Below are 9,833 nucleotides of genomic sequence, written 5' to 3'. Positions count from 1 at the left end.
CAGGCTCTACTGCTTTTGGCCAGTGGAGGGCTGGAGTCAGGCAAGGAGAGCCACGTGGGGTAGGGGCAGGTCACCTCTGGCCCTCACAGCTGCCTACACGTCCTCCCCCCTTTAGTGCCTTATCCTGTCTCCCAAGGTGGATTCACAGCCAGTGGTGGGGGCTCAGCTGGGAGGGGCACAGGGGGCGGGCCTTACTGAGTAGTAGGTGGCAGGGTTCACGGAGGCGTGGCAAAGGGCAAAGGGGCCCTTGGCGTCTGTCAGCTGTGAGCACCAGTACTGTGCGTACTTCTCTGTGGACACAGGGAGGTGGAAGGCTCAGACCCTCACCACCCAAGATAGGTCCTCGCTGGACCTACAGCGTCACTCGCACTGTTCAAGATGCCAACACCAAAGGCTGCACATGCGGGTGAGGTGTCGTCATGTCAGTGGGCTTCCTGCTGTCTCTGTCCTGCTGCTCCGCCAGCCCCCCAAGATGCTCCCTGCCGCTGTGGACAGACACGCAGAGCCCATGCGGACTCTTCTGTATGCACTGGTGTGTTCTGGCATCTTGGGTCACCAGAGGGAGAGAAAGGAGCCCAGGACACGCAGAGAGTGAATCCACCACCCCATCCAGGGGATGAGTGGTTGGGGTCAAGCGTAAGTTAAATAGAAACCTGCAGCCTTTCTTTTCCCCTGAAGCCATGACCCAAATGTCAGGATGCTCCACATGAAACAGACACGACCCATGACAAGCCTCACTGTGAGGGTGTCTGGGGGCTCCTCCCTGGGAGCCCCCCTGACTTGTAAGCACAGGAGGGTGGTCACCTTGCTCTGGACCCAGTAGGGAGGCGGGCAAGCAAGTGTGTACCGTTCTCCACGCTGAGGGAGCAAGGGTCTTCGAAGCTGTTTTTGACGTTGGGACAGGAGGCCTGGGTCTTCCAGGTGTTGAAGAAGGCAGCGGCTGTGCCCTCCACCACCCCGCTGATGGTCTGGAAGTCGTCTGCCTGGATGCTGTTGAAGTTCCCACAGAGGCCTGGGTGCGTACAGAGGGCAAGTGTGAGGCCCTGGGGTGACCCGGCCAGCAAGGGGCCCAGCACTTGGGGAGGGGGCGGCGCCTCTTACCGCAGGTCAGGCCCCGGAGCTCGGGTGCCAGCCGCAGGAAGACTTGCATGGTGGGCACCAACTGGATGTCAAGCTGCAGGCCCAGGTTGGTCTGGGCGATGATAAAGAAGGTCGAGGGCTTGAAGAGGGTGATGTTGGCTGCAGGTACAGAGGACAGGGCTTCAGAGGGGTGTGAAGGACAGGACCCCTAGGCAGCGCAGGCCTGGTAGGCAGCCCTCACCTGCAGAGATGGGCAGCTTGGTGTAGATCTGGTTCACAAACACCTCGTTGCTGGCCTTGACCACGATGACCTGGGAGCACAGTACAGGTCAGTGGCCGGGCCTGGGCTCCAGTCCCTGCTGCCCCCAAACCTGGCCCCGTGGGGGCTGAGAAATGTGTCTTCAGGGAGGTCGGGGGACCTTTGCTGGGGAGGCCCTGTGGGGTGGGATGAACTCACCCTGCCTTCCTGCATTTTCTATGAGAGTTTCATTAGGAATGAAAATACTCAAGTCAGAGGACAGGGAAATGGATTTCACAGAGAGTCTGGGGACAGTCACTCAGATGTTCCCTGAGTAACTGACACTGTGAAGAAGTGGGGGACAGGGGCCCTCCCCATCCCTCTTCCCTCTGGGTCCAGGCACACTCACAGTCTGTCCCCCACCCAGGCTGAGCGTCACGCTCTTCAGGCAGGTTTCGCTGTCCGTCAGTCCGCACTTGCGCAGCTCGGCCAGCACGGTGAAGGCACTGCTGTCACAGGGCTGCAGGACACAGGGTCCTTACTCTCCTCCCACCTTGCCCACCCTCGCTACAAACCCCTATTCCAACACATGCAGTGAACTTGGCACGGAGTAGCTCACACAGATCTCAGAATACCTGGGAGGAAGGGTCTTTAGGACCCCCTTCCCAGGTGGGACCCCAGGCACACATGGAGCCTGAGCACATGGCTCGGCAAGAGGAGCCAGTGGGACACAGCCACACGGGAGCCAACTACAGGACCCTCAGGAAGGGGCAAGATAATGGAGACAGTGGTGTCCCTGGGCTGTTCAAGCGGTTAAGCACTCGGCTGCTAGCCAAAAGGTTGGAGGTTCGAGTCCACCCAGAGGCACCTCAGAAGAAAGGCCTGGTGATCTATTTCTGAAAAATCAGCCATTGAAACCCTATAGGACACAGTTCTACTCTGACACACATGGGATCGCCATGAGTCAGAGACACCTGGACGGCACCAGGTATAGAGACAGTGAAAAGGTCAGTGGTTGCCAGGTAGGAGGAGGAGGGATGATCAGGGGAGCACAAGGCATTTTCAGGGCAGTGACACTATCCTGCAGGGCACTGCAGTGGTGGACACATGGCATTGTGCATTTGTCAAAGCCCACAGGACTGTGTGACAGAGTGAAGCCTAACGGAAACTATGGACGTACGTTAATACAATGTATCCACATTCGCTCATCAGTTGTAACAAATGTATCACAGGAATGCAAGGTGTTACTAATAGGAAAAACTGCAGGGAGGAGGGAGTAAATGGAAACTCCATGCTTTCTGTGTGCAATTTTTCTTTAAACCTAAAACTGCTCTAAAAAATGAAGTGTATTAACTGAAAAACAAGATCAAAAACAAAAGCCGAGGCACAGAGGGGTCAGGGCACCGACCAGGGTCACAGAGACTCAGCGACCCCACCCCGGGGCTGGCGCCGGGAAGGCCAGGTGCTGACCTGAAGCCTTCACTAGCTGGCCTGGCTGGATGGTGCTGGGCTGGGCAGGGCTGGCACAGACAGCCCTGAATGCTGGCCATGCCTGGGTGGGCAGTACCTTGGCCAGCACGTAGCTGCAGTCCCCATGCACCGTGTACTGCTTCTCGTCGAACGTGGAGAAGTGGCTGCCCCCCAGAACCGAGCAGGTGCCAGGGCATGGGGTGTCCTGGCAGTTCCAGCGGCCCCCGGAGCAGGTGCTGAGGGGGGAGAAGAGCCACGTGGATTCTGGCTTCCAGGGGCCCCCAGTGCTGGCACCCAGCCTCCCTCATGGGAGACGAGGGCCAACACCAGCCACAGCCCCCCGGGGGCCTTCCCAGCTGCACCCAGGATGGAGGGCAGCGCCCTAAGGACCTACCAGTTGGTGCAGTCAGTGGAGTAGACGTCCCCAGGGGCATAGAAGAGCCCGTTGTACGTGCAGGAGCAATGGTCCACAGCAACACAGCCATTCTGGGTGATGTCATCCAACACCATCCCTGCGGGACCGGGCAGCGTGAGACGGGGCACCAGGGCCGTGCCCAGCCCCCGCAGCCCCAGAGGGGCCGGTCAGTGTCCTCACACCCCAGGGACCCAGGCTGCCTCAGGCACCTGGCACCCAGCACATATTTGTGTTTCTTGGGGGCCTGCACTAGGCCAGCAGGGGAGCAGGGAGGGGTGCTGTCTCACCTTCGGGGCAGAAGCAGCCGCTGATGCAGTGGTCCTCACAGAGCTGGGCATGCTCGAGGTTGGAGCAGGTGTTGGGGCAGGGCAGGCCGCACTCGTGGTGCTCCATGTTGAAGGGGCACGCCTGGGCCGCTGCAATCAGGAAGATGGGGTTCATGTCACGCTCGTCCCTGCCTCAGAGGTGTGAGACTGGAGGGCAATGGGTGGGCAGCGGGGCAGGGGAGGCACTCACGGCACAGATCGGAGGTCCGCCAGTCCTGGGGCACCCCCCCAGCATGCACGCACTGCCGTGCGTACTCGGCGAGGGTGGGGCAGGAGCAGTTGGTGGGGTCAGAGTCTGCACAGAGGCAGATGTCCTGCTGGCAGGCCTCAATGTAGCTGCTGGTGTTCACCAGGTCGTGGCAGCCGGAAAACGGCTGGCTGAGGAGGATGCCCTGGCAGAACTCCTGGGGGCAGGAGTGCAAGCCATGCTGAGTCCTGGTCCAGGGCAAGAGTGGAGGCCACCAGACTGACTCTCAGAATTCCCAGTCCCACCTCCCAGGCTGAGACCCCCACTACCACCTCAGCCCCATGTCTGCAGGAGTGGGCCTCCCCGACACCACACCCCAGGGTTGGTTCCAGGCGTACAAGGCCAGTTGTGCAGTTCCTCGTGGGCGTGGGGGAAGCGTCCTGGCACTGCTCCATGGGCCCATCCAGCTTCTGCAGGTTTCCATACTCGGTAGGGGTCAGCTTGACGTCTGCAGAACACACGATGCAGGTGCTGCCTGTGGGCTCAGGGCCCTCCTCACCCAGCGGTAACAGACCGGGCCAGTTCCCAGGGGTGGGCTAAGGGAGCCTGAGGGGGAAATTTGCTTTCCACCTGCAGCACTGAGGGCACTTCCGTGTGGCAGAATTGTGCAGGTGTGCATGGGTCTACATGTGTGAGTGTGTGTGCCTGTATGTGAATGCTTGCAGGTGTGCATGTGTGTGCTGGGACTGTGTGTGCACGTACGCACGTATATGAGTATGTGTGCATGCATGTGTGTGTGCCAGGATTGTGAGTGTGTGCTTGTGTGCTGGGTGGTGAGTGTGTGCATGTGTGCACGTGTATGTGTATGTGAATCTATGTACATGCTTGTGTGTGTGCACATGTGTGCGGGGTGTGAGTGTGTGCATGTGTGCGTGCATGCACACACTGGGAGAGGTCTGACTGTGACCTGAAAGACCAAGCCTCCTGGTTCCCTGGGCAGCCCGAGCAAGGGCACAGCGTGGACGCTTACTGTTGGAGAGGAACTCGTTGAAGACGGGGAGGCCATTGAAATCCCCACACAGCCCACAGGTCTGGTTGGCGTATTTGTCATCCAGCTCCAGCTGAAAGGAGAGGTGACATCAGATGCCCGTCCCCACCATGGACGCTCTGGACATGAGGGACAGATGGGGTCTGGGAGCCCAAGATTCCCAAGGAGGGGCTGGACTTTCACAGAAGACACTCAGCCCATGAGACCCTCCCACAGCCCCTGCATACCTGGTAGTTCCTGGGGTGGCACCAGGCTGTAAGCTGGACCTGCCCTGGAGGAGGCATCCCATAGGTGGGTCCCCAAGTTGGGGAGGGCAGACTATGGTTTCCATTAGAGTCTGGACCCTGTCCTTGCCCATGGTGAGGAAGGGGCCACCCTCACACCTGCCTTCCCCACAGTGGTCTCCACCTCTCGAAAGAGTGGCTTCCTGCCCAGCTAGGGGCTCCATCCTTCCACCCCTTCTTACCAGGAGGCTGTCATCCAGGTTCCACATGAAGACCAGCCCCAGCCGGGCCACCACCTTCAGGTACATGTTGCTCTTCTCGATGAGGACCCCGGACTGGCTGAAGGGCAGCTGGACCCTGCAGATGGGGCCAGGCTGAGGGGGCACCGCCAGGAGAGGGGTGCACTGAGAATGGGGCCCCAGCAGCAGGGCTGTGCTCTCGGTAAGGGGAGGGTCCCTGCAGCCACATGTGTGACAAGTTCACCGTGGTCACAGACTGTGCTGGTGTATGGCACATGGAGTCATATACAGACAGGGATGTGGGAGACGTGGTCATGTGTGGTGCCGGTTGTGGCACACAGAACAGGGATGTGGGATGCTGGCTCTGATGTCAAAGAGACAAAGGAAGGGGCACTCCCAGGGGCAGTGCGAGGCGTCCTCGGGCTTCCGGGGCGGGGGAATGGGACAGCGCAGGAGGCCTGGGGAGGACGGATGCCAGCCCCACTCTCAGGGACTTTCAATGACTCCACGTCCCTCTTAAGGCTGAAGATTCTGTGCATCCCGTCCCCCGCAAAATGGTGTCCCCACCCACGGCCACCTGGGCTTTCCGGGGGCTGGACTCACGGGTGGTCATTGACCAGGACCGAGTCCTTGGTCAACTCAAGGACCATGCCGTCGAGCTTCATGACAACCTTGCTGGGCGTGGTGGCTTTGGCCTCCTGACTGCGGCGCACCTGGATGTTGAAGTCCTCATAGGCTGCGCGGCAGTGGGAGGCCAGGACATAGTTACAGAGGCCAGGGAAGCGGAAGATGTCACCGTCGAAGGTTTTGTAGTGGAAGTTGCCCCACATGCTGCAGACTCGCCCGTTGTGCGCGGGGTTCAGGGCTGGGGGGAAGCGGCAGGAGCTTTCTGAAGGCGGGGTGCTGGCTGTCCTCAGCCCACCTGCCTGGGTCCCCACAGACATGCCGCTGCCCCCAGTGGGCATCCGGAGAAGCTCAGCTTGGTCAAGGAGACCATGGGAACATCCTCATGAGGGATTCTGGGCCCTTTTCTGAAGACTCATTCAGTGCCGATCCTGAAAGCTGGCCCCTTGCCCCAGGCTCCTCCGGGTTTGAGGGAACAGAAAACCCAGCCCGTCCCCTCCCAGCACCTTTAGGTTTCACCCACCTCGTATGACAGGGACCGTCTTCAGTGGTGGGAAGATGGTCACCCCACCGAGTGGGTCACCTGCGGGGACAGGTGTGTGTGAAGTACAGCCCCACACGCCTCCTGCGAGGCAGTCCTGCAGTGTGCCAGCAACTCGCTCCGTTATGCACACACGTGGGAGCAGATAAGGCCTCTGCAGGCATGGTTGGCCTCTTCAGTCCCTCCCGGCCAACACCTGGAGGCAGCCCCAGGGCTGTCAGCCTCACTCCTGCCTGGCCTGGAAAGTTCTGTTTGCACATTGAGGGCTCCCTGCGCCCGGAATCTCAAAAATGCCTGAGTCAACAGCGGCAGCTCAAGACAATCTCCTGGGTGCTGAGATTAAGCCTGGGTGACCCCTCCCTGGGCACAAGGTGTGGAGAGGCAAACCGAGATATACTGTATCTGCCCTGCACCCGCCTCTGCCAGCCACAGGGGACAGTGCCCAGTGATCGTTCACCACCCAGAGTGCACAGCCCTGCCCACCCCAAGGCGCCAAGGCCGAGAAGACTAGTGTGCCCCTGAGACACGAGCTAAATGGGCAACATCTTGGCCAAGGTCATGCTGTGGGCCCCGCACAGGGGCTGGGTGGGAAAGCTGGGCAGTGTGGCCCCGCCCCGGGAAAACACCTTGGGCACACAGTTGCCCCAGCAGACCAGTGGCAGTGCACACACAGGCCCTGCTCAGGGAGAGAAGCTTGTCTGGTCACTCAGCCACACGAGGGGAGTGCGACAGGGTGTGAGAGGGGTGTGGTTGGGCCAGCAACAGATCAGCGTGGACAGAGGGGCCACATGCAGCAGGCTGGGGTGGTGTGTGGGGGTGTTTCTCAGGTGGGGGCTGGCTGGGAAGCACCCAAAGTGAATGGGCCCTTGGGGCTCTGTGCTGAGCTGTGGAGTTGGGGGTCGGCAGGATGGAGCACCAAGACTCACCACCTGGCCCTGGCTGGAAGGTAGGGCTGTCTGTGTAGTACTCATAGCTGGAGTCCGTGGAGCCGTAGTGGGCATGCCCTGTGGAAGAGGAGGGGAGGGGCCTGAGCCAGAGGGTGGGTGGGAGGGGGAATGGGTGGCTGAAGGATGGGCAGTAGTGAACCGGTCCCCTGTGCCAACAGAGTGGGCTCTGGTGAGGGCACAGTGCTGATTAGCCAGGGCCTTGGCCAACCAGGGTATCTGTCCTCATAGGCTGAGCCTGCGGGGTCCCTCTGGGCTGGCAGCTCAGCCGAGACCCTTGTGATCTTCCCCTCTTCTTGGCCCTGATGGGAGCTCAGCATCTGGTAGAGGGTCCCCTCTGCCTTGACCTTGGGTCTCCAGGCTGTTCGTTCATCCATCCATCCAACCATCCATCCATCCATCCATCCATCCATCCATCCATCCATTCATCCATCCATGTTGGGAGTCTCCCATGCACTGGGCCCTGGATGGGGGATGTAGGGATGGCCTCAGACAGCTGCAGCTTGTCGGAAGGTGATCAGTGCTCCAGGGGACACTGAGCAGCGTGGGACTCTGGGGGCCACAAGTGAGGGTGCTCAGGGTGGCTCCATCCCTCCTGTTCTGTCCTTGTTGGGGTGTTCTCTGCCTCTCCTGCCACAGGCTGGCCCAACGAGGGCAGCCACATGGGTCAGCCAAGGACAGAGACCCTCTGGACCCCCTCGGGAGCTGGGCCAGCCACACAGCCAATCTTGCCTTCCAGGTGGCACAGCCCAATCTTCTCCGAGAGCCCGACCCTGCCCACCACCCTCTCCCTCCATCCCTCCAGGGCTCCTTGGATGCCTCGGAGCGGCCCTGACAAGGGGTTGCCAGCCCCAGGGAGAGAGGGTCAGTTGTGGGTGCTCCTGGGCCAGAGGGGGCCCAGGGAGGGGCCAGGTTCGAGGAGGGGAGGCAGTTCCCAGCCTTGGTCATGTGGGGAGCTCGAGCCAACAGTGCAAGCCAAGTGGACATGCCCACTTTCTGGGTGGGGGCCGAGGCAGCTGTGGCATTGGAATTTTGGCATGTCGTGCCGAGGTCCCCACCATGCCGAGCACTCGGTGCCCACCCTGCTGGCCAGGACCCCGGGAACATTGGGCTCCTTCCTGGGGCAGCTCCTCCTGGAAAATCGCTGTCACCACACACCTGTCCTGGCCTCAGTGTCCCTGGGAAGCAGAGGCCCAGGTAGAAGGGTCTTCCATGGGTTGCCTGGGGGCCATAGGGGCCCATGAGACTCCTTGTCACCTTCACAACGTAGGTTCTACATGGGCCTCACATCCGCCCTCCACCGAGGATGGGCACCCACCAGGAGACCTCACTGTGGCCCAGGTGGAGAGTGAGCTGGTGGTGGGATCACTTGGGGAGGTCCAAGGGGTAGGTGGACCCTGGTGGCTGAGTGTCCGCTCTGACCTGCCTGCTTGGGAAGGGCCATGAGCAGCAGTGAGCCCCGTGAGGACTGGACCCTGTTAGCCAGGGCCACCACTGGAGGGTCGGAGTCTCGGATATAGGGTTGGGGCCACCACTGGAGGGTCAGGGCTGCAGATGGAGGGTCGGGGCTACCACTGGATGGTCAGGGCCACAGATGGAGGGTTGGGGCCACCACTGGAGGGTCGAGGCCACCACTGGAGGGTCAGGCCACCGATGGAGGGTCGGGGCCACCACTGGAGGGTCAGGGCCGTGGATGGAGGGTTGGGGCCACCACTGGAGGGTCGGGGCCGCCACTGGAGGGTCGGGGCCACCACTGGAGGGTCGGGGCTACCACTGGAGGGTCGGGGCCACCACTGGAGGGTCAGGGCCGCCGACGGAGGGTCGGGGCCTCCACTGGAGGGTCCACCGATGGAGGGTCGGGGCCACCAGTGGATGGTCGAGCCAGCCACTGCAGGTTGGATGGCTGGCAGGGACAGGCGGAGTGCTTAGGAAGCCTGGCCTCTGTCTTCCCATCACAGAGCCCTAAAGGTGTCCCAGACCCTGAAGCCCCAAACTCCCCCAGCCCATGAAAGGCCTGCTAGGGCCACAGGCAGGGCCTGCAGGACTCCTCATGGGCCCACTCAGGGTGAGGGCCACCTGGGCCAGGGCCACCCCAGGACTTGGGGACCGTCCTGGAAGAGGCAGACAGCGCGAGCCGTACCTGTGTGCTGGGCGCAGGCCAGGGCAAGACCCAGAGCCCAGAGCTGGGCCAGCCTCCTCCGGCCAACAGCCATGGTGTGGGTGAGGGGAGAGTCCCCAGGGACAGCAGTGAGGCGAGGATTGAGCCTGCAGGAGCCTTTTGTAGCCCCGGGGCTGGCTCAGCCCAGCGCTTCACGTGGGTGGGCAGGGCGGGGCCTGTGCCTTCCCCTCGCCCAGGTAAACAGTGGGCACTCGCTGCAGCTGGCAGGGGATGGGCGGGTCTGTTCGGGTGGGGCCAGCATTGCTGAGGGCCCCCTAAGTCCTGGTCCGAGGGCGTCCTCTTTCCGGGCCCCCACCCCAGGATTTCCCAGGCAGCTCT

The 9,833-nt window shown here is 61.5% G+C and overlaps 1 protein-coding gene across 1 annotated transcript in view; it reads right to left on the bottom strand.

Annotated features, from left to right (window-relative positions):
- The window catches only part of MUC5AC (mucin 5AC, oligomeric mucus/gel-forming), a 47,211-nt gene extending 37,662 nt beyond the window's left edge, over window positions 1-9,549 (bottom strand). The window contains 16 exon segments of the mRNA XM_023724404.1: window positions 196-290; window positions 848-1,012; window positions 1,102-1,239; window positions 1,322-1,391; window positions 1,728-1,838; window positions 2,886-3,024; window positions 3,183-3,300; window positions 3,491-3,619; window positions 3,720-3,933; window positions 4,115-4,224; window positions 4,747-4,837; window positions 5,231-5,345; window positions 5,831-6,092; window positions 6,375-6,442; window positions 7,326-7,396; window positions 9,463-9,549. Coding sequence (XP_023580172.1) covers window positions 196-290; window positions 848-1,012; window positions 1,102-1,239; window positions 1,322-1,391; window positions 1,728-1,838; window positions 2,886-3,024; window positions 3,183-3,300; window positions 3,491-3,619; window positions 3,720-3,933; window positions 4,115-4,224; window positions 4,747-4,837; window positions 5,231-5,345; window positions 5,831-6,092; window positions 6,375-6,442; window positions 7,326-7,396; window positions 9,463-9,549 — 1,983 coding nt within the window.
- Between the last annotated feature and the right edge of the window lie 284 nt (window positions 9,550-9,833).

Source organism: Trichechus manatus, unplaced genomic scaffold (assembly GCF_000243295.1).
Source record: "Trichechus manatus latirostris isolate Lorelei unplaced genomic scaffold, TriManLat1.0 scaffold00244, whole genome shotgun sequence".
NCBI classification, from domain to species: domain Eukaryota; kingdom Metazoa; phylum Chordata; class Mammalia; order Sirenia; family Trichechidae; genus Trichechus; species Trichechus manatus.
Note: the sequence above shows the minus strand (reverse complement) of the source record. Positions and strands in the feature narration are given on the sequence as shown.